The 24,321-nt window shown below is 49.8% G+C and overlaps 1 protein-coding gene across 3 annotated transcripts in view; it reads left to right on the forward strand.

Annotated features, from left to right (window-relative positions):
- The window catches only part of PLXNA4 (plexin A4), a 415,500-nt gene that overhangs the window by 84,712 nt on the left and 306,467 nt on the right, over window positions 1-24,321 (forward strand). For all 3 annotated transcript variants that reach the window (XM_033098740.1, XM_033098742.1, XM_033098741.1), the window contains exon 3: window positions 814-996. In XM_033098740.1, the coding sequence (XP_032954631.1) occupies window positions 814-996 (183 nt within the window). The remainder of the gene's footprint in view (window positions 1-813; window positions 997-24,321) is intronic.

A 24,321-nucleotide genomic window follows, 5' to 3' on the forward strand; every position in this document is an offset into this window, starting at 1 on the left:
ATGTTCAATATATTTCTTCTTAAAAAGGCTTTTCAGACCTTTCCTGTAATTCATTATTTGGAGTCTCTTACGTGGTATTAGAATGTATTATGTTTCCCCAAGTTATTTGCTCAAGGAATCCTTTTATGGTAGAGTATCTTGGGGGGCTTGGCTTCCATGGAAGACGCTTTTGGAAACGCTGGCGTAGGTCTGACAAGACCAGGGCTGCCCCTCTTTGCGATGCTCTGAAAGAAACAGGGAGCCTGATATTGGGGAGAGGGAGCCCCATTGTACTTGTTCAGTTCACTCACAAATCTTCCACTTCCATCGCCCTTTCCCTGCAGGTCTTCGTCATCACACTGTCATTCATGCATTAATGTTTCTAGTTCTCTCTTCTGCGCTTTGAGTCCTCATTCGTGTGTCTGCTCAACAGTAAGTGTGTAGCTGAGGAGACCACAACCGTCTCACGCCTGAGCAGAGCCGTCTGGAGCCCATGGTCGTGGCCGCTGGCCCCGGGCTTTCCGACGTGACGGTGGTGGTGGACGAGTATGGCGCCTGGCGGGCTTGTAGGAGGGACAGAGAGACCATGAGAGCAGGACGAAAAGAGAGTGTAGGAAGCTGTGCTAGTTTTTCCAGAGTCCTGCAACCTACTTGGATGACCGTGGACAGGTCATATAGTTTCTCTGGAGCTGTGTTTTTTCATGTCAAAAGGGAGAGATTTATACTGGCTGATTCATAGCTAAGGATTCTTCTGACGCTCTCGTTCCCTGACTCTGTACCCCTGCCAATTGCCCTGATGCTCCCTGCTAACGGTTCTCCTTGTCTGACTTGCAGCTGTTAACCATTGATGATAACTTCTGTGGCCTGGATATGAATGCCCCCCTGGGCGTGTCGGAGATGGTACGTGGTGTCCCTGTCTTCACAGAGGACCGGGACCGCATGACGTCGGTCATCGCATATGTCTACAAGAACCACTCTCTGGCCTTCGTGGGCACCAAAAGCGGCAAACTGAAGAAGGTAGGACGGGGGTGCAGTCACTCTGGTGATTGGGAAGCCAGTCTGCCCCCACTGGGATGGATGTTACCTCATGCTTGTTTCCTACCTGGGCCTGGTGGGCGAGGGATGCAGGTTGGAGCGAAGGAGGTATCTTGCCGTGGAGATCACGGACGATGCCCTCGTGCCTTCTCTCCCTTTGTATGAGGGCTGTTGTGGAAATCCCCCTGGGAGAGTGTGAGCTCACCTCTTCCCTAAGAGTGGTGTGAACGGAGCGGTGTGACCGCAGCTCTGCTCTGCCGTCCTGAGCGATGTAGTCTGTCCAGCTCGGGCTTGTGCCTGAGGCAAGAGCGTTATTAGGTCTGGATTGTGGAGGATGGTGAACAGGGGCAGTGGGTGTGCCTGCTCCTCCTGCTGCAGCCCTTCTGCCTGGTCCATCTGTCTGGGATTCATTCGGGGAAACAGATGGAAAAAACTGTAGGAGTTTCTGCTACAGTTGCTCATGGGGCGAAGAGCCAAATCATGGGACGAGGAAACCGTGCATGTTGTAGGCCTCTAGGAGTTGCTTGAGGTGGAGTGAGGTGCTGTGACCCGGGGACACGAGCTTTCTTCCACATTCTTCAGAAGACTGATGGCTTCTGGGGCACTGGCTGACCTCGGCGCATCAGCAGTGCTGGGGGTAGCTGTCCACGCAGGACTATTCTCTCACCCAGCTCTGTTCAGGCTTCTCGTCGCGATGAGTAGGAGCTGGCCCCGTGGGGTACCCTCCGGGCTTGGATTAAAAGCCTTTCAAAGACTGTAGGCAGGAGATTCTGTTTTCTGTTGGCTGATCATCGTCGTTCTTCAGGCTCGTCCCAGGGACACAGTGGCGACTCCACGTGGAGCTCCCGCTTGTCTTCCTTAGGCTTCCCGTGGAGTTCTTTGGACATTGTGTGATTCAGGCTGACAAAGCAGCACTGCCTGATCAGAGGTGGCCTTCATCCCTACTTTCTCACTGCTGTGTTTCTGGGTGTCAGCTCGAGGTGGCCAAAGGGAGATGTTCGCTGCAAATCGAGAAAACTGCCTGTTCCCATCCTACAGCCCATTTCAGCGATCGTTTCTTTCTTTAAATTGGACGTCTCTGGGGAACAGGCAGTGGGTCTGGGGTGTGGAGGGTGAGAGGCAGGGAGCAGAGTGTGTATGAGCTGGGAGACGTGCGTGGGGCAGTCAGATGGCTTGTACCTGGAAGAGGAAGCGCGTGTTGATGAACCGCCGTGGCGCTCTGCCCGGACGGGACAGGCAAAGCCCCAGGCATGGCGTTGCCTCTAAAAAGGTAACCACCTACCAAGTGTCAAACTCACAGATAATTTAACCATGGTCTCCATAGCGTTAAGAATTCTATGGCGTAGTCCCCTGCCTTTCTGCAAAGAATATGTTGAACACAACTGAAGGTTTTCTTGCTGCCTTGGCCTTCTCGTGGTTTATTTATTCCTGTACTGAACTGGATTTCGTGGACGCCCAGGGGAGATGGGCACTGGGAGGTGTAGGTGTGTTGTCCCCACACAACCCCACGTCCGACGTGCGGGGTTTTCCTCTAATGCACGTTGTCACTCATCATTTCCGCTTGCTGGCGGCATCCTTTTCTTCTCCTTCCACCTGTGGCTTCTCGCTTTTGGTGAACTCGGAAGGCAGATTCCCAAACTTTTCTGAAATTGTGTCTCATAAGCCTCCAAATAAGCCGAGGAGGGCCATGCCCAAGCGTTAGAGCAGGACCTCGAGGTGTGCAGATGACTTCATTGGGTGTGCAGATGACTTCATTCCTCACCACGTTTCAATACGTTCGGTTTGCGGGAAAAGGGGATTCTGAATCCCAAAGGCGTCCCCAAGGTATATGGGAACCACACACCATTCAGACAATGAAAATAGTGGTGAAATACCTGTTGACCTGCTTTGCCTGGCCCGATGGGAGAATAAGCACTGTTGAGCGTAAATAAGTAAGCAAGGCAACTTGGGGTGCTTTAGCTCTTTTCTCTCAGTGAGCCCAATCTCAGTGCGATGGGGAAGTGACTTACTCCCACGTGCTCCAAGAGTCCCAGGTACCGAAATTTCCACCAGGTGCCTGAGGATCACTTGCTTGCTGCAGGAACTAGTAGAACCTATAAAAGGATTTTTTTTTTCTTTTCTTTGTCTCTTTTTTTCTTTCTTTCTCTCTCTCTCTCTCTCTCTCTCTCTCTCTCTCTCTCTCTCTCTCTCTCTTTCTTTCTTCTGTTGTCTGAGCTCCTTGGAATGTGGTGTCAGTGACATAAACATTGAGAGTTCAGGGCACATAACAGAACAGATGGTGATTTTCTCTTGGGGGAGGGAAAAAAGACACATTTCCTGGCCACGGCTGCATTGTAAACCCAGCAGCCTGTTGTTCCAAGGGAGGACTGAGACCGATGGGGGCTGGGTCTCTTTCACCTGTGGCAGCCTGGCCCCTGATGGGGAGGCATGTCTCCCCGAGTGTGGGCTGAGGACAGACCCTGTGCTCAGAGACAAACCTCAGGGGCAGAGCCTGGCCTTGAAGTGTCCCCAGGCAGAGGTCAGCCAGGCCGGCGACGACAGGCAACACGTGACCAGGAGGCTTTATAAACTGCTGGCTGGCATTTCCCATCTTTTCTTGTGGGGTATTTCTATAAGAACAGTCCTGTTTCAGCCACCTGAGACATTACATTTAATTTCCAGAGTAGGGGTGGGACTGGGGAAGCAGAAACCTGTGAGAGGTAAGAGCAGAAGGTCATGTGAGTGGGAATGAACCGGCGGCTCTCTTGGGGAAAACCCGGCCATCGGAACAGCCAAACTCTATGCTCCATGAGCTCAGAGTGGCAACCTTTTTAATAGTTTTGCTGGAGCCCAGCTACTGTTCTTGCAGACTCAGCAGAGCCTGCCCAGGGGGACAAATCTGAGTTGGGAAGGGAAGGCTGGCCCGCCGAGTCTGTTGTTTGAAATAATAAAAAACAAAACTGGCCGGTTTATTTATTTTTTCTAAACAATAGAACTTCCTACCACCCTTGCTCGCTACGCACCACTCCCCTTTCCTTGTAATAACCCTGTCTTGCTTTTCCCAGAGGTTATCAGGACCACATTCACCTCTTGGGCCTCGGCCCAGCCATGAAAAGCTCTCGGGCTGCAGGAGGATTTTGCAGGAAGTTTTGTGAGCCACTGAAGCAGGGGGTGAGAATAGTGGAAATTATACGGTAGCCGTAATTACAGAGTTGGATTCTTTCTCTGAGCCGTGTAATGATCTCCTATGTGTACCAAGGACCTTGCAGCATTCTTTGCAAGATGACAAGAGACCCGAGGTGGGGAGGATGGGTGGAAGAGGACTTGGGGGGTTTGCTGAGAGTAAGGGAGTTTGCTGGGGGTTCCAGGGCTCCAGGAGCTAGACTGTAGCTATCCACGGGCTGCCCTCAAAATTACTGACTTTTTGTGTTATTTGAAAGGTGTGGGTCCCCATCATTTGCAACCTTGCCTCTGATGACCATAATTTCACTCCTTTAGTGCACACATCACATGAGGCAGGGGGAAAGGAGGTGAGGAGAGTGCCAATTTGGATGTCTTTTATGTTTTCCGGTGTGTGTGTGTGTCTCTGTGTTACTGCTGGTATTGGTAGCCTTTTCCGTGGCGCACGTGAAAGGCATGTCCCGTTAAGAAATGTAACTCATAAATGCTACAGTCGTCAGGAGGTATCTAGGAACTTAGAAGCCACCCACAGACTGTTAAAATGTCAACGACAGGTAAAAAGCTTAAGGCCAACACCATCCTGATTTGCTTCAAGGTGTCTGTATACATCTGGAAACCTTGATCCAAGTTGGGGTAACGAGATCAGGGTTGCTCCAGAAGGAGACGATTTCTTGCTTAAACAGTTCAGCCGGAACCCACCACCGTCTTGCTCTGCCACTCGCGGTCCCACCATGAAGTGACCTGATTTCATGGCTTCTGTGCAGCAGTGACCTGTTGACTGACACGGGTGCGAGCGACTCGTGTTCGTTGGGAACCAGAACATCATAAACTGCCACTTGCGGTGTGATTGCTCTTTTGTTCTGTGATTTGCATCTTTCCTGGGTGGTTTGCAAAGTAAACTGTTCACACCCAAGGGGCTGGGCACTTCATGGGTTAAGCAGAAGCCTGGCTGGCCCTGCTGTTGACTTCTAGTCATAGGATATGTGCCGTGTTTCAGTGTGTGTGTGTGTGTGTGTGTTTGTGCACGCGCGTGCGCACACACAAACCACAGCATACCGTCGTCCTCTCTTGATAGGAATCCGGACTGTGTCAGCATGGAGAGTTCATAGGAGTGGGTAACACAAAAGTCATTCTCCTTGGGAGTTGTCATGCAATTTGATCTTCCTAATTTATCTTTTCTTGAGCCTGTTTTAGAGATGATTTGCTTGTGTTCCATAGGCTCCGAGCTTGGGTCCGGAAGGGCAACCAGCCGGAAGTGGAGTGGGGCAGAGGGAGACCCGTCCGGGGCTGTGTCATTCTCACCATCACTTCTCAGGAATGGATGGTGTGTGTGCGTGTGTGTGTGGGCGTGTATGTGTGCAATGCGTGAGTCACAGAACAATGTCAGATCACAGATGAGCAGCTCTGCTTTGCAATCTCCTCCATGTATCTGACACTGCTTCTGAGAACTCACCTGGAAATTTGGATCAACTTGAAAAAAGAAATTCATGCCATGGAAAGCGCCCCAGATGGCTGGAGGAGAGGCAGTGTCAGGCTCCCCCTTGCCTGGGAGCCCTGGGGTTGGAGCAGAGGCTGGGAGCGCTGGGTGCAGGGGTGGCTCAGTTGGCTCTGTTGGGTGGTGAGCGCCTCTAACCAGAGATGCCGGCTAGCAGAAAGGAACAGGAAGAAGGGGGAATCGATGCTGGACAATTTCCATGAGGGGCAAAGACCATCAAAGCATTGGGGTTTGGTTGTTTCTGTCGTGTTGTTTTTTCTATTCCTGCCCTTGGTTTTGCACGTATTAAGTCTGTTTAGATATTAACGTAAGGGTTGCGGGCGAAACGGAGGTTGAGGTGCTGCAAAGAAGACACTGTGATTATTCCAGCGGGGCCCCCCACCTTCTCTGACTTCACGTCTATGCAGGGCCAAGAGATGGCTGTTCTGTCATCAGTTCTTCAAGCCTGGGACCTGGGACTGGCCTTCAGAGCGACTTGGCCTAAGGTCAACCTGCCCACTTCTCATGGTCCTCCCCCCACCTCCTCCGTCTCCTCCGCTGGGTTTTGAGCCTTTTTGTCCACATTTGCCTGATAGGTAGATACGGAGAGCAGCTCAGCTGGTTAGTGTCCTCATGGGCGTATCTTGCATTTTTAGACAATATTAAGCTCTCATTCAACCATTCTTTTTATGTCAGTGGAACCCCACGGACACTATTTTCTCACCCTTTCCTACTTCTCACTATTCTGCCCTTGGGCCCACCCCTGGCCCTGCAGGCCCCCGGGGAGGGGCATCTCAAGCTGTCACTCAGAGCTTACGTGAGCAGGCGTGAGGAGGTGGCCTCACACCGCCGCTTCTACCGCTCTCAAAGCAGCTTGATGCCAGTCGCGGGGACAGAGACTCACTCTCCTTCTCGTGTCCTCTCGAAACCCTCTTTGAGATCTCCATGAAACGCTACCTCGGGAACACTTGTCATTCTATTTTCCAAATGGTCATTGGAGTGCGCATGATTTAAGGAGATAGTTTTAAATGAGCTTTGCCAATTCAAGATTTACCGATACATGCGTGCCACTTCTTTGAATCATGATCCTGATCATAAATTAAAATGAAAGACATTAAAATGGAAGAAAATGCCGCGGAAACACCCTGAAATCGTAGAATGCACTCAGTCAGCTGATGCTCAAATGCCAGACACGCTGGAGGAATTTATCCAGTGACACATGCAATTGAAGTAAAATATTGTACTTTACAAGAACATATCATTAAAATGAAAACTAGCAGCATATCAGGAGTCTGGCCATGTAACCAAGACAACAAATATGGGCAAGGATGGAAGACATGATGTACCAAAGGAAGAGGGAGGAGGCAGAGGCAAGGAGAGGAAGCGGACCCCCAGCTGTAAGTGGTCCCCTGACTGCTGGGCTGGGATATGATGGAATCTGGATCAGGGGATAATAGAATCTTTGTCAATACAGTGGCCCAGGGAGGCAGGACTGGGGAGTCTTCATTACCTGAAATCCCTGTGGCCTCCTCAGCCACTTCAGTGGGGAAGGCGGTGGCAGCTGGACTAACTCAGAGCCCACCAGCTGAAGCTCTGACTGGCTGACTGGGGGGTCTGCTTCCAGCCCCTATTTGTTCTCAAGTGACTTCCTGGGAACGTGGCCACAAGGCTTGCTTCTTGGTAGTGTCACAGTCCTTTTTTCTAGCAGCTCTGGCTCTTCATTGAGGCCTTCCCAGTGACTTCTAAAATAGCTCTCTCAAGTCTCCCGTCTTCACTCCATTCTATCCCACCTGAGGGTACACAAGTGTATCAGTTACGGATTGCTGTGTAACAAATGACCCCGAAACATAGAGGCTTAAATCAACATGTATTATCTTACAGTTTCTGTGGGTCAGGAATCCAGGCATGGCTTCGGGGTGAGATTTGCTCCCACACTGCAGTCACGGGGGCAGCTGGGCCTGCGGTGATCTCCAGACTCCAGGCTGAAATGGGGGAGGATCCACTTCCAATCTCACACACGTGGCTGTCGTCAGGTCTCAGGTACTCACTGGAGACGTCAGTCTCTTGCCAAGGGGGGGCCTCTCCGTGATGGCTACTCACTCAACATGGCAGGAGAGAGAGAGAGAGAGAGAGCGTAAGAAAGGGCCTACAAGATGAAAGCCACAGTTTGTTTGAAATCTAATTTCATAAGTTACATCCTGTGGCTTTTGCTGTATTCTATTTGTTAGAAGGCAGTCACGTGGCCCAGCCCACACTCAGGGGAGGGGCTTCCACCAGGGCTGAATCCCGGGAGGCAGGCGTCTTTGAGGTCATTTTAGAGGCTGCCTGCTACCCTAGGGCTTTGTGTGGGGGCCAGGGTAACTTTTAGGCCCAGCCCTGCTCAGGGACAGAAGTGGTCCAAAGCATTGAGTCCTGTTTTCCAGCTCCCGGAAGTTTTGATTGTGCACCCATGTTAGAGAATCCAGAGGAGGAGCAGGAAGGGGAGAAGGGACCTGCCACACCCACAGGGCCATCCAGGGAGGAACCGTCCTCATCAGGAAGCCTGGGATCATGGGCTGGCGGACCCAGGTGCTCTGTGAATCTGAGGGAAATGGTAGTTTAGGACGGCGGATGAGAGCGACTTAGATCTCAGATCAACGACCAGTGAGAGCTCGGCGTGGCCACGTAGCCACGGAGAATCCCAGCCTCCTGACTTCGGCTGCTTTGGGACTCACCTGGCTCCCTAGGTAGGGAGTCATTTCCCTAGGGATTGGAGCTGGCAGGAAAGAGAGAATGTGAGGGAAACTGTGTGCTTTGTACACCTGATAGCGACCAGGTGCTGTTCTGGGTGTCTTATGTGTGTTACGTGCATGGATCGTCGCATAATCTTCAATATTTCCTTTCAGGGGAAATACTACAACCTCCATTTTGCATCTGAGGAAAGGGATTGCTTAACTCAGCAGAAGTCACCGGGTTTAATGGGAGGTCTGCCCTTTGACTCACCGACATAATAATGTCGTGGGCTTTAGCTGAGGCTTTGCTCTCGGGCTGTGGGTAACTCTTACCTCCACAACCAGGAGAGCAGTTGGTGCACCTGGCCGGTGCCTGTGGGCCAGAACCTTCCCTTCACTCCCTCTGCCCCTGCCCTGGCCCAGTGCTTGGATGGGTGCAACTGATTTCCCGGGCTCGAAGCTCCCCTCACCCCCTTTTAAGGGTCCTCTAAGTTGTACCAGAAATACCTTCCTCACACAGTTCCAATTGTCTCACTCTCCTAATTAAAAAGCAAATTCCCTCCTGCAGCCCTCTGTGGCCGCCCTGCCTGTTTGCGTGTCTATGGCCCAGCCTCACCGAGGACACAGGCCCTCCAGCTCAGCCTTCACCATGGTGGTACATCTTCAAGGGCCCTGGCTAAATTTAAATTCCAAGGAAGAGGCTTCCACCCGAGCAACAATGGGATTCCCACCTACACATGGCAGTTCTCACATCGCCAACCTCCCACCACTGGCAATTTCCCTCTCGAGGAACAATTACGCTGGAGCCCAGACCTGGCAGCATAGTGGGTGGTGGCCTTGGGGAAGGGGAGGGGGGCTTTCCAGGAAACAGACAAGCTGTGCTTTTCCGCTTATCGCTGACCTGCCACCTGGGACACACTGGGGGCATTCCTTTGTCTTTGGGATTCTCACTAAAATTCTCTCTTGCAGCAACCTGCAGGACTGTGTGTAGTGGTTCTCGATTAGTTTTCCCGTTACATGTCATCCAAGGTCCCTGTGTATTCATTTGGAACATGGTCGCTTCTACTTAGTCATGTTCCGTAGCTGCGGCAAACCCTCTGGAGCCGAGGACCTGGTGATCCCGTCTCCTTACGACCCTGGTCGTTTATGGCACCTATCCCCACCAGTCCACACAACCTTCCTCTTTCTAAATACTGATCCCCTTCACCCGAGCTTCTGGGCTGCTCCCTCAGTCCTGTACCTACTTTCCCCAGGTTCACCCTCGCAGTTCTTGCCGTTTTCTTCCTGTCATTATGTAGCGTTGGATTCTTAACTTACGACCATCCACTCACAAATGTCCTCTTGACCAATTTTCCCAGGATGAGTGTGGGGTAGTACGTCCCAAGGCAGCTCTGGCTCCGCGATGTCTTTATAGATTTAGTGACTTAAGGGACAGCGTGATCCCCTAGCTGGGTTTGAAAATCGTCGATTTTTAGCTCTCACACTCCTTTTGAAGACTGCCAGTTTGGGCCCACGTGTCTTAAACTTGCATCGTATCGATGATGCAGGACGCATCGCTGAACGCCCATAACTGGGCAAAATGATCCGAGTTTTCCTGGCTGAGCGCGTGGCAAGCAGTCGCGAGGGCCTTGGCAATCACAGAAAGCCCGTAAGGAGGTGCCCTGTTGCAAATGTGCAAGGAGGGGTCCTCGGATCCTTTCCAAGCTCTTTACCTTCTGTTGTCAGGTAGATAAGACATATGCGCACCCATGCGTGACTGTGTGCCCCCTCCCTCGCGCGCGCACACACACACACACACACACACACACACACACTCACATCACAAACATGCATGCGTGCCTCACCCCCACGCATACCTGTGTGCACCCATGCAGCACTCAGGAGCCAGACCCTCCGCTTGCACTCAAGCCTGTGCTCGGCCCCCTTAGGCTGAGCCCCCTCCCTGGTGTTCTGTCTGGGGACTTCGCATCACACTATCTAATCAGTTTACCTCTGACTCGCCCACTTTGGGGGAGTAGAGCTATTTAGCTGTCAAATGCTCTGACGATTGCCCAGATGGACGGGCGCCTCAGACGTCAGAGTGGTTTCTTTCTCCTCCGTGTGTGTGTGGGTGTGGGGGGCGGTAATGAGTCTCCCGGTTGCTTTTGTGAGTGTGTCTTGCGTCTGCCTTTAATTTGAATGCTTCTTGCCCGCTGACCTTGCTGCTTAGCAGTCGGCCTACGTGTGACTCCCATAATTAGCGTGGTGATAATTTAATCTCTCTGCTTTAAATTTGTTTTTGAGGGACGTGGGTCCGGGGCCAGGGGACAGGGGACCTTTGCACATTTCTTGATTTTCGTTTTTGTCTGTACTCTTTCTCTGTCCAGGGCAGGAGCAGACGGGAGTCACTAGGTCGAGGTTGGGATGGGGACACAGGGAGAGAGAGGCCCATGCCATCATGAGCAGATTCTGGACAGGAAGTTGAAATGAAGCGCTGTTTCCTTCTTTAAAGGGGGTTCCCTTTCTTTGTCCCCATTTCTCCCCCAAAGTAGGCAGGCATGTGGATGTGCGTACACAAGGCACTTTAAGATGCTTAGATAAGGAGCAGCTTAAAAACGGGAAAACACTACACTTCCTCAGTGGTCATGGCAACCATTCTCTTAAGCCAGAGGCAGGTGAGAAGGAGCAAAAGGAGCTACTGAATGCCACCCTGCTGCTTCCCTCCTGCAAATCGAAGCATCTCTGTAGTCTTCATAACCAAGTGTCTGCCCAGGCCTGTACTGGGGGTTACCCGTACCTCTGAACCAGACCTGCCTGGTACATGAAGAGTTGGAAATGACAGCCGGGAAATCTCCACTTTGTTGTTGGCTGCATTTCTGAGTTTGGACAAATTGTTTATCCACACATATTTCACCTTTTGAGCAACGAACATATGATTGTGTGCACACTCCGTCTCTCTTATGAATCAGCTCGTCATAATAGGACTTCACATCTGTAGTGCATTTCTTGATTCAGTAGGAAGACAAAGACTAAAAAAAATAAGAAGCTGGTGAGACTTATATGACTTTCTGTGCTTAGTAAACTTCTCAGAAGCGTCTTTGAACTCCATGGATGTAAACACCCACGTGAACCCAGGCAAGGAGTGTGGAAGTTCTTCAGAGGTGGGGGTCTCTGGGGGAAACCTCAGAGGCTCCAAAAAGATGCACTAAGCAGTCCCTGTGGGATTTAACTGTGTGTACGAGTGTGTGCATACACGCTCGAGATCTCCTTGGAAGACTTCCAGGAAGCCCGATGAGAAAGATGAGAGATGTGATTCAGCTGGGCCATCCTTGGGTCCTCACTTGAGGTGTGAATAACCTGGGTAAGGAAAGGGGGCATGGACAGGGCACGCTCAGCTCTGAGAAGCTTGGGGTCCCTCCTACCACCTCCTACAGCCTGGAAACGAGGTCTTTGATTTATGAGCTAACTTTTAATTAAAAGATCAGCAAGAAAAAACTCATTTCGCCTCTACAGGATAAATGGTTCACAATGTGAACTCCTTTTGTTTCTTTCCCAAATGCCCCAGTGCTGTAGGAGTGCGTGCCTGTGTGCGTGCCCGTGTGTGTGCATGCGTGTGTGTAATGGGACGTTGGCCCAGCCCTCTGGGTCGGACCCCTTTACAGGTTATGTGCCCCCATGGCTCTGTCCTCCTGCTGCGTAGCCTGATACCCGCTTCTACCTGTATTGCAATTTCTCTTTGCAGCTTTTTCTAACATCTTTACTTAAGGAGATGCTATCCGTTCTGTTCAAAGTCGCCTGTAGAACTTGCCTTGCCTTCAGCCACAATGATGCCATCTTTGGTGGAAGAGATTTTATTTTGGTGGTCACCCCAAATTCTTAGTACGTTTGATTTATTCTCTGACAGCTCCTCATTGCATCCCATTGGCCCTTCCCAGTATAGAATTTGCTGGACTCTCAACCCTCGTTCTCCTGGAGTTGATCTTCTCTAATCTGACTGAGTCTGACATGGAACTAACACCCACCCGCCATGTGCTGGGATGTAAACCTGCTCTTTCTTAGGAGACAACATTTATTCATCATCACGGTCTGTCACCTGGCGCTGTGTGATTTGTACCTCTCTACTCTGTGGGTCCAGTCTTCTGGAAGTGCCCATGTTTATGTGATATGTAGAAATGTATTTCTTTCCTTTGGAAAGGTGTTGAGTCCATGTTTCGTATTTTCATTCCTCCACCGAGAAGGTTTGGGGGGCCCTGTGCACTGGCTACAGAAGCAGGAGCCAGGGCTCCTCGTCCCGCCTGCCACTGCCCTCCTGTGACTCTGAGGCCGCATGGAATGAACCACTGTGACCTCTTTGCTCCGAAGCATGAAGGGGAATCTGACCATGAAACACACTGGAAAACCTTCGGGGAATGACCAGCCAAAGCCTCGCTCAGATAAGCCAGAAAACCAATTGCAGGGCCACAGAGGTGGCTTGAGCCAGTGGCAGGAATTTGCATTTGCACCTGGTGACACATTCTCATCCTTCACTGCCACTGACTCACTTTGAGGGACAAGTGCTAATCACCCCCCTTTGCAGGGCTTCGGTCTTATTTGCAGTAAACAACAGAGGGAATGAGCTCAGCCCTCCTCTACCCCCCTACCTTCTGCCTGCTGCTACATTTATAAATACTCCGTCACGTAATATCCTAGCGTAAGCATGAGGGGAGGCTTGCAGCGACATTCACACCCCCTCCCAAACAGAATGTTTGTTACTGCCCGCCACTCATTTCAAGCTAAGCATTTGGCATCTGTGGACTTGCCTTCAAACACCAGCTCACCATACCTGAGGTCTCTGGGACCCAAGGGAGAGCTGGTGGCAATACCTCAGGCCTCAGGCAGCCTGCTACCTGCTGCCACACCCAGGCCATCACCCGTCCCTGCTCCTCTTGGTGAGCTGAGGGAAGGACCCCATGCCCCCACCTATAATATGGGACAACCGTGATGTCCATTTCCCAACTTGTCAAAGTGGCGCTGCCCAGAGCGCTCTGAGGCCTGGGGCTGTTCTGCACGATGAGATCACTGGTACTAAATTTGTCTTTGCTGACAGCCCAGAACTGGGTTCCAGGGCCCCTGACAGGCTTGGGAGGTAGTCGGCTAGTGGAGAGTCCTGAACGTACCGCAGCTCCTGCCACCCCTGCTGTCTGTCGAGAGGAGCTTTCCTTCTCCGCTAACAGTATTCACCTCTCTCTTTTCAGCTTCCCAGGTTTCCTGTTCTAAAGATTTGCTTTTGTCCCCACCAACCCACTTTGGTCCTGGCCACTTAAAGGACCAGCATAAAAACCAGGTTAGAGAGCGTACCCAGACTGGGTGAGAAATACCTGCCACCTCCTGCTTTGTTCTCGTGTGTGGCCGGTGAGCGTGCATCGCAAGCACTGAGGGTGTTTTACAAGTCCACCTCCGGGATGTGAGTGACAGGTCACCCAGCCTGAAAGAACCCCTCTCCGCACACTCGCACGGGCCTGCGGTCTCTCGTCTGACAGATGAGCTTGGAACACGAAGGGTCGCAGGAACTAGAAACAAGACATGGAGGTCTCATTAGGGAACCAGGGCCGTTTGAAACTGGAGGAGAGGACAGGTGCCTGCTCTCCCGGCAAAGGGACTGGGACAAGGTGAGCCATAGAAATCACAGATGAGGTGACAGGTTCCCTGCTGGAGGACTCAGCCAGGAGCACCTTCAGAGAGCTCAGCCCTGGAGGTTATCAAGGGGAGCAACAGACCCCTCGCCAGGGTCCAGCCGGGTAGCAGGGTCCTATTGCTGCTGTACCAGATTACCACAAACTTACGGAAAAACAGCACAAATAGTCGTGTAGGTCAGACGTCTGCCACGGGTGTCACCGGGTTCAAAGCAAGAGGCGGGCAGGGCTCCCTTCTTTCCCGAGGTTCTAGGGGAGAATCTGTTTCCTCGCCTTTTCCCGCTTCCAGAGGCTGCCCGCCTTGCTTGGATCAGGGGCCCTTTCTCCGTTTCCAAAGCCTTGCGTCTCTCTGATCGCTCTTCTATAGTCTCATCCCTCACCAGCCCTAGCGAGGCAAGGGTTTCCATTTTTAAAGCGCCATGTGATCAGATTGGGCCCATCTGCATAGTCATTTGCAAAAGCTGCCTCCTCAGCGAAGGTTGAAATCACTGCTTAGTCAGTCGGGGGGACAGAGAGGATGGGAGAGGAGAAAAAGTGATCAGCTTCTATGTGCTGGGCCCTTGGTTACCATAAAGGCTCCCCCCGACCCCGTGTACATTTCAGAGTGCGATTTGACCTCCCCACCAACCATCCAGCTTTTTGTAGGGATGAGGTTAGAATCCAGGGAGGAAACAATTGGTACTAACATCTTGAGTAGCCTTCCGTGCTGGAAGCTTCTAAGCACTCCACATCCTGCATCCTGAGCCTCAGAGAGAGCGGGCCTGTCCTCTCTCGGCCTGTAGAAATCCTGGGACCCTCCCACAGGCATATACTAACAGGATTGATCTCAGCTGGGCTTGAGAAAAGGAACAGCTGAATTATAGAATATAATATAACAGCTGTTATAGAATTCCTCGTCTTTTCAAATGTGTGTGTAACAGGATGTACATCAATATAGTGTGTGTGTGTGTGTGTGTGTGTGTGTGTGTGTGTGTGTGGTATTGTTCTTGGAAAAGCCAGGGAGGACCTGTTTGCCATTTTTGATGACTTTTTCTAAAACATTCCTCTGCCTTTCTTATCTCGTTCTCCTTCTCCGACTTGACTGGAAAGGGGAGAGACGTCACAGGGCAGCAGCCAGAGAGAGGGAGCCTTGTGTGGGCTTTTGACGGCCTGTTCTATTTTGTCACCATGAAGCCAGGACTTCCCCGTCTGACTTCAGCTCTTTGGATTGTTGAGATGAGAAGTGTTTCCCTTCAGAGTTCACTGGGATTGAGTGTGCAAACTGATAACACGATTAGGAGAAATGATTTGTGTAAAATACGTGTGGTGCATGTCTAAACATCACTTTACAAAATGACACATGGGGACAGTTTCTAAATATTGTGAATCAGAAGTTTTCAAAAATACCATATGTGCGTGTATCAGTCATTTAAAGCATTACAGTCTGAATATAAAGAGATTCCTCTCTGTTTCGTCATCCCTTCACACTTATCTTAGGCCCAGTGGATACCAGACTAGAGTTTCCTGCCATTTGTTCCAGAGAGTTAAGAACTGGGAGGGGTTCTTCCAGCTGGGCCAGACCAAGATTAATTGGGGAACACACCCAGGTCTACCTGGGAACCAGCCAGGGAGCCAGCTGGAGTCTGGGTGTGTAAGTGTGTGATGAACGTGTGAGAGCCATGTGTAATTACCCCTGATGGCGTTAGAGGGGACAGGTGTTTCATTAAGTTTGAGAGATGTGGAACATTTTAACTACGCCATGGTGGGAGGTTGGCATTCCAAAATGAGCTGGCAATGACTCCACTGCCACGGCGCTGTACTTCTCAGCCGTGCTGTCATCCAGGGATGGCATATTTCCCCACTTGGACACCACTGTCCTGCGTGATGAGATCACAGAGAGCATCAGACCAGCCACTCTGCCAAGCTGTGGGGATGACCCCAGGGAGAGGGGAGCTGGGAATCCTTCTGTGGTTTTGTTACTTGCTGAATCAGGAGTGTACTCCCACTCCTCCTGTGGGAGCACTCTCTTGGGCCATCCTGGGAAGAGGCTGAAAGCGGGGTCCCTGCTTCACCACTTTTCCATTTGGTGGTCTTGCGAAGTTACCTTGACCTCCCCGTGTGTCCATTTCCCCACTGTGTCTTGAAGACCAGAAGATGTGCTTGTGAAGCAAACCTGTCCTGGGGAGAGCAGCTGGTGAGTAAACCAGTTTTCAGAGCCCGGGATTGGTGGGCAGAGTGGGCTGAAGCAGGGCAGGAAACAGGCCAAGGTCTTTCCCACGCCCCCTGCAGTGGGACAGCAAACAACCATGGCCTGTGGCCTCAGGCAGAACCCTGAGCTCTTGCCTAATGGGTCACCTTGGCCACAAGAGTATGTGACGGAATCAGCTCTGGAAAAATAATGCCAGCCCCTGCCCTGCTCGTTGTAGGTCAGTGAACTGCATACCTCTTTTGGCCCCAAGACCAGCCACTCTGCCAAGCTGTGGGGATGACCCCAGGGAGGGGGCAGCTGGGAATCCTTCTCTGGTTTGGTTCGTTGCTGAATCAGGAGACACGGTGAGCAGGCAGGAAAATCCGAGCCAGGGGGATTTCAACCCTCTTCCCCACCAATAACTTCTCAGCCGGGTCTTGCAGCTTTTCCTTGTGTGAAATAAGTAGAGGGTGATTTTACCTGACAGGGCTGTTTAGGGAGTCACCAACGATGTTGACAGCCAGTTAAGAGGCGGTGACAGTGCAAGTTCCTCTAAGAGGCTGAAACATATTCCAGGCAGGTGCCTCCCCCCCAGAAGTCTCCTGCTAATGCCTCAGAAAGCCAGGAATCTGTGAGCAGGCGACTTGCCTGCACGGCCATACTTATTTAGGCTTCTTGATACCTGGCTTGGCAATTTCATTTTAATCTCCTAAAATAGGACAGAGAGGGCACTTGGAAAATGTTCACAAAAATTTAAAAGGAAGGCAATGGAAACATCAGGGAAAGAAAAGATGGAAGAGATGGAAATGGGGCACATGGCCCCAAGGGACGGGGTTATCCCCAGAGAAGATTGCTGTTGGGGTGCTGTCACATCCTGCTGCCACCTTGGGAGCCCCACTTACCCACTCCATGCTCCTCAGTTATGGGGCTGAACCCAGCGGGGCTCACCCAGGATTTCTCTGGCCAACGTGTGTCTCCTGTTTGTTGAGTGTGGACGTCGCTCTGGGGGGTGGGTACATCCACGAATTCACTGACTCCTCAGAACGGCCCCACAATGTAGACATGCTCATTATTGCCAAGGACATTTGAGGAAACTGAGGGACAGAGAGATTCAATAGCTAAGCCAAGACCCCCTGGTTAAAGCCACGGAGGCAGGGTCCCAAAGTAGGTTCTGGCTTCCCAGCCTGTGCTTGTTCGTCTCGGGCTGAGCGGAGGCCTGCAGCCTCCCAGAAATGTCAGGTATTACCCCCTCCTTTGTATTTGTCCCTTGGACTGAGGCAGGCCCCTCTCTTGCATCTTCCTCAGGTAGCCAAGCAATGATGGGTGACTCCTCCCTGCTTCTCTGGTCAATGGCTTCAAGCTTTTCCATGTCTCAGGAGGTTCCTGCTTATTGACCTCCTGAGGTTTCCCAGGTTGAGCTCAGGCCCCCTGGCCCAGGTGGGCACCTGGAACAGTGGCTTATTTTAGCCCATGTCTTTCTATAAAGGGGATGCTCTCCAGCTCTAAGCTGGCATCTCTGCTTACCGAACCTTCTCTTTTTCCAACACTGTGCATTTTAGAAGCAGCAGATGGGCGTATGGGTGCTCTCCCAGCCGCTCTCTCCTCCAGCTCCACAGGGAGAAGCTTTTTCCTCTGGGTCTTGCTGCTTTCTTTCCTTACCCCTAAACTTCTGCCCATGTCCCGTCCAACTCTGTGGTCAGGCTTTGCTCACTTGGGCTCATCCAGCCTGAGCTGACCCTCCTGGTAGCACAGCACAGGAGAGAGGAAGAAGGGCCTGTGAACAGGAGAATTCCTTGTCCACAGGTGCAGGGCCACTGACCTGGAGAAATTCCAGATGGTGTGATGGTTGGACCACATGTACCTGTTAAGAAAACATTGTCATTATTGGGGTGGGGGAGAGGCACTTCACGGGCTTCGCTTTGGTCCAGGAACCAAATCGTCTTTTCCTAGACTTCAGTCAGGATTCTTACAAGCCTCTAAACCAAAGGTCTTGAAGTGTTTCAGACAGAGAACTTTTTCTTCAAATAAAATCTTACATGGAAATCAAACATAACACTGATAAAAATCAGGACGGGTTGACATTGATGGATGGGGTAGGTAAGGGGAAGAGGGAAGTGATTTCAGAGCTTCCCTTTCTGTCTTCCCAACGGCCCCCAAGACTCCCAGACACCTCATGGAGCTCAGTGCGCCCTCCCAAGTTCAGCTGGAAGGCCCCACTCGACACAGTTGTGAGTGGTCTAGACGGAACCACGAAATCATCCTGGTATACGGGCTGTGTGTCCTGTGTGGTTGGGGTGAGGTCTGGAGAATTGGTGCAAGCCTGTGTGTAAGGGAATAAAAAGTGTGAAGGGGGCTTTCCGTAGTTTCATCATTACATCCTCACATCCGATGTCACCGGGGCTCCCCAGGGCTGCATCCAGCTCTGAGCGAGGGCCAGCCCTCAGGAAATGTCTTGAGTGTGGCTGGGCATTCCCTCTCTTAGCCAACTATCTCAGAGCTATGAAGAGAACGGCTTCTGGCCAGGCCACCTTTGTCTTTAAGACGAAATGTTTCCATCTGAGAAACATCTTTAAAGATAGGTGCTGGCCCTTGGTGTCGACTGAGCATGTGCAATAGAATACCTGTGCTCCTGGTGTTCCTTTGACCTGCTGAGAAGGGCGGGGGCTAAGGCATGGCACTTTTCCTTTTGGTAATCAGTCCAGGTTGTGTTGGCCAGTGTCATCTGCATCACTATTATTACCAGATCCTTAGGGACCCCCTCTAACATTTGAATCACACACGTTATAATTTGCAAAGCCCTTTCATATGGGACTGCATTTAAATGGCACAGCCACCTGTGAAGCAGGCTGAGAATCTCTGTTCTCCTCTGACAGATAAGGAATCAGTTTAGAAAGGTCACCTGACTCAAGCAAGGTCACACAACTAGTTTGTTGGCGGGGGAGACCTCAACAATCAAATCTCTGAGTTTGAGTCCAATGCCATTTTCACTCCCCCACAGGTGCCTTCAGTTGGCACATCCGGCAGCTTAGGTCACGAGAAGAGTGAGATGAAGACAGGCCCTTAATTCTAGCAGGTTCTCCGCAGTCCCTTCCTAAATCTCCCATAATATTCCTGCTTGTCTCACCCTCCTTCCTAGGTGAGCTCTTCAGCGCATATTCCCATTGTTATTTTTCACATCTCAGCACCATGTGTATTGCTATTTTTATCCTGTACTAGAAACTATTAAGTGGGGGAGAAATGTTAATTGGTATTATTACAGCAAACTGTGTCCTGGTAACATTGCAATTCAGAGGTAAGCGCTCCCCTCCCCTCCCATGCCTTTTCAGCGAGGATAGCGATTTTATTCGTCTGGCTGACAGCCAGCGCACGTTTCTTTGGCTGGTACTGGGCCTGTGGGGAACCGTATCCAGGATTCTGACAGATATGGGACAGTCCGCTGGCCTCCATTCCACGGTTAGTTTATAAGAGAAGGATGTGGGGGGTGGCTGGAATCTGGTTCTAAAACTAGATTGGAGGGATAGTGTGTCTGCCCAGGAAGCTCTCATGGGGTGCGGTTTGCAGGGTCTTTGTGAAAGAATCTGGGGCATTTGTATTCATGGTCCAGCTGAAAGTAAGAGATAGCAGCCCTCACAGTTGAGTTCTCCTAAGCCAGAACGAAGAACGAACAGATTAGAAAATAATTGCAATGATGTCAGACAAGTTTTGCTGAACTTCTACAAAAAAAAAAAGAAAAATAAAGAAAAAGAAGGAAAGAAAGAAAGAAAGAAAGAAAGAAAGAAAGAAAGAAAGAAAGAAAGAAAGGAAGAAAGAAAGAAGGAAGGGGGATTCAACAAACAGGCTGTCCACTGGCCACCTGGGTTCAAATCCTGACAGCTTTCTTTTCCTGCTGTGAGACCTCAAGCAAGCCTGTCAGCCTCTCTTGGCCTCAGTTGCCTCATCTGAAAAATGGGGTGAGTAATGTCTGTTTCTCTGGGCTGTTGCAAGGATTAAAGCACATTGCACAAAGCACATAGTAAGGACTCTGGAAAGTAAAACTGTTATGGTGAATTTTTTCTCAGGTGTCCTGAGAATTCTGAGGCCTAAGAGGGTACAGGAAGCCAAAAAACGTATGCCCATTTTAAAAAAGAAGAAACTGTATTAATTGTAATACTCAATATATACTGATAACAGAAGATGAATACAAGTCACGTGTGACTTCTGCAATGACAAGAGGTGCTCAAAGTGGTTACCATCAGCATCCAGATACTTCTGATGACGGCAAACGACTGCTTGAGCAACGTTGACCATCGCTTAAAATGTGTATACATTTTTTTGGCACCCTCGGTATATATTGTTCATAGAAAAGATAGAAAAAGAATAAACAGCAAAATAAAAGTCCCCTGAAATCCTACCACCTTCAGAAAGTTATTGCTGATACTTGTGTGTCTTTATTCCGTACACATGTATGGTAAATACACACACAGTTGAGATAATAATAATATATATATTCTATGTATATTTTATATCATGTCTTTTTCCTACTTTTCATTGTGTATCTCTTTCCATGTGATGAAATATCCTTCAAACATGTGATTTTTCAGGACAGCCTAATATTTCATAATGCCGTCCTTGCTCTTTTCTGTTCCTTGTCTTTAAGCTTTCTGGTTTTCTTTTGAACACATTAACATTGTTTCCTTTTTTTATCTACTGTTAATTTTTGCTCCATGAATTGGATTTTCTCTTTTTTCCTCCCTCTGGTAATTTGGAAAGTCTCCATGCTATAAGTGGTTCCCCTTAAGTTTTTGAAAGCATGCTGCAACCCATAAGCATCAAAGTTAAGGACTAAAGAGTATGAGCTTGTGTCTTTTGCCACATTCCACTTTTCAATATTTGTTAATATGACCTAGGATTTAAGACATTAATATTTTTACATCATAATTTCAGTATTCATTCACTCCTGCATCTGTACTATTTTTTTATAGTTAAAATTATACTCAGTATTTAGACAACTCTACCAGCTTATCATTGCTCACAGATCTGTTACAGTGCAAATTCCTCACCTGGTCTGAATTTCGATTTGTCTCTTAGTAGGTCTGCATTCGTCTTTAAGAACTTTTTTTTTTCATGAAGGGAACACTGGTAATGTAATTTTTAAGCCCTTGGATGTCTGAAAGTGTCATTCTGTTGACCTCACATGTAAATGGTTGAGTACGTTTTCCTCCAAGTTACTGAAATTACTCCACTGTCTCTGAGCAATGAATATAGGAGAGAAGCTCGAGGCCAGTTGGATTCTGATTCCTTTGTAGGTTATCTTTTCCTTTGGCCTGTCTGAAGGCTTATAGAATTTTCTCTGGATATCAGCAAAGTTTATCAAGATGTGTGTGCACGTGTTGATTGAATTTCTTTTGCATTGCGTGTAAATATGCTTTTTCACTCTGCAGCCTCAAGTTTTCAACTCAGAAAAGGTTTATCATCATCATCACCATCATCATCCTCCTCGTATTTCTGCTCTGTGCTGTCTTCTCCTTGGAAAATTCCTTGCATGGATACATTGGGTGTCCTGGTTTTGTTGTCCAGGTCTCGTATGTTTGTTTTCTCACTATCATCCAATTCTGGGAAAGCTTTTCAAGTCTGTCTTTACTTCTTTAACTTTATTTATTTTTCAGTATGGTTTCCGCCACTTACTGCTTTCAGTGAGATTTTCTTCTGCCAGTTATATAAACTTACCTGACTCTAGGTCCTCCCTTCTAGATTGGATGTGGAGGACAAACCACAGGGGAAGATCTGGTCCCCCGCCCCTTTCCATACTGTCCGCTGCTTTGGGAGCTCAGCTGAGCAGTTGTGAGAGACCGTGTGATCCTGGAAGTCCCCAATATTTACTGTCTGGTCTTTTAAAGGGAAAGTTTGCTGACCCTTGTTCTAGATACTGTTTACTTTGATTTTGCAGATAAAAGTCCTCTTGAATCTTACTGGAAAATAAGTAAGAAAATTTCCCAAACATTCTTTTTCTCTTTTTTACTTATAGTAAATCTGTCTCATAGAAAGATATTTTTTGTAAGTCCTCGTCTTTTTTATTTATATTTGTTGGGACTGTAATATATCCTTGCTGCTTATTTTTCCTGTTTGTTCAGCCTTACAAAGAGAGGTTGTTGTACAGGGAAGTATGGTGAGTCTATGAGAATGGCTCTGTTCTGAAATGTTTATAGATTTCCAATACCTCTCTCTCTCTCAATGTGTGTGTGTGTGTGTGTGTGTGTGTGTGTGTGTGTTTCACTGAAAACCCCAATTTACCCTCATAGTGAGTGGTATGTGAGATTGGCAGAGGGCAGAGTTTATTCTTACCAATTTATGCAGTAAAGGAAGGAAAGAGAAACAGAGGCACAGAGAGGCAGTGATGACGTCCTCTCAATTTTGAGCCTAAGCACTGCCTTCGTGCTTGGAAGCCCCCAGTCCCATTTCTCAGCCGGCAGCCCCACCTCCAGTTGTCCTGAGCTGATTTGGTTTCCCCCTTGGTGAGACCTCTCCCAGGGTCCTTGGGCCCCTGAAACTCTGGGAAGGCGGTGCCTCTGACCCTGGAGGGGTGGACTTGATAGAACCCCAGGAGGGAGGGGTGGCCGTGCAGCTGTTTTTTTCCACGTAACTGTATTTGAAAATACTTGGAGAATTTGTGGTTTGAACTCTTTTTCCGTGGCCCCTGGACTGGACGTGGCCATAAGTATTCTTTCCATTGACTGCCATCCTGTAATCCCCACACCTGCACTTTCAGAACCTGCCCGTAGCTGCACTCCTCACCGAATATAAATGCCGTAGGAAAGCAGCTACGTGTGCTCCCACGGGCTAGCAGGCGGACTGTACTACATGCGTGTGTAAGTGTGATTGCCAGAGGGGGGAGGGGGAAGAGACGGAGCAGGGTGTGGGTGCATTTCTTTGTACAAATGTAAATTTGAGCATCAGGCATTTTTGCAATGTAGTCTGTTCCAATTATCCGTACTTCAGAAAGGAGACTTGATGCAGATCATTGAAACCAGCAGATCATTTTGAAATGATCCCCACTTTGTGTGGGGATACCTTCTATTAAGTACAGAGAAGCCTCCCCATTCACCTCAACCAGCCCCAGCCCCCGCAGCTGTACCTGTGGTCTGCACTTCCGTGCGCTGGTGTTCAAACAAGCCCAGACTCTCTGACATGCTGACCTTCGGCCCGAAGGTCTCAGGAAGCAGGGATCTGAATTGGAAATGCTTGAGAGGAGGAAGCCCCCCACCCTACTGCAGGACTGGACCCCCATCCATCTTCTTTCCTGGGCATCACTAGCACCCTTCCGTGCTTCACCTGAAAGAATCTCACAACGTCAAACATACTCCAGCCCGTGGCCTGCCCTTCCGTCTGCCCCTGGCACGCCTCTCTGTACTGCCAAGGAAGTGCGGTCGTTCCATTTTCCAGTTGCTGCCATTCACTTTGCTCCCAGCTTCTCCTGAATGATAGATGATGACCGAGGAGGTTATGTTTCACATACGAATAGAAAGACTCTTTTCCCAAACCAAAAATCTCATTAGTTGAACACCAGCAATTGATTTGAGCTCTTGGTCGTGGGCTTTTTCGCGTAATGTTTCGATGAGGAGCTCTGTCCGAGAAAACTGTGTGCTCGGGGCCATTGGTCCCCAGAGTTGCTGTCTTTCTTCAGATGGGCAGCCCAAAGGGTCAGAAAGCTTCCCAGCTGGTGGGCAGGAGGCAGGTGGCGGCGGGTTACGCTCTCTGGTTTGGTCTCGCCATGTAAATGCAGAGGCCTCACCTAGGCCCGTGTGGATGGATGTATTTCAGCTTGCTAAGCTGCATATTTCAGGGCTGTAATTGCAGCCTGTGTCCCCACAACATTAGAGACGTGAAGGGAAAATGAGGGCCTTGCACGTTCCCAGGATGTAATTATGGTAATAGGCAGACCTTGTTTGTGGAGCTGTCCCTCTCGGCATGCAGCCCAGCTCTCCATTGCAGGCTGCTGTGGGAGCACATGGGCTTGGCGGACGGACTGTGTCCCGACTTGGGGTTCTCCGGTGGTTGTTTTGTTGACTGAACTGTCATATGCATACAGAAAAGTGAGTGTTCACATGCTGAGGTCCTCCATGTAACCTGTCCCCAAATCAAGAAATAGAGTGTTCCCCATCCCCCAGA

Source organism: Rhinolophus ferrumequinum, chromosome 26, assembly GCF_004115265.2.
Source record: "Rhinolophus ferrumequinum isolate MPI-CBG mRhiFer1 chromosome 26, mRhiFer1_v1.p, whole genome shotgun sequence".
Classification (NCBI taxonomy): Eukaryota; Metazoa; Chordata; class Mammalia; order Chiroptera; family Rhinolophidae; genus Rhinolophus; species Rhinolophus ferrumequinum.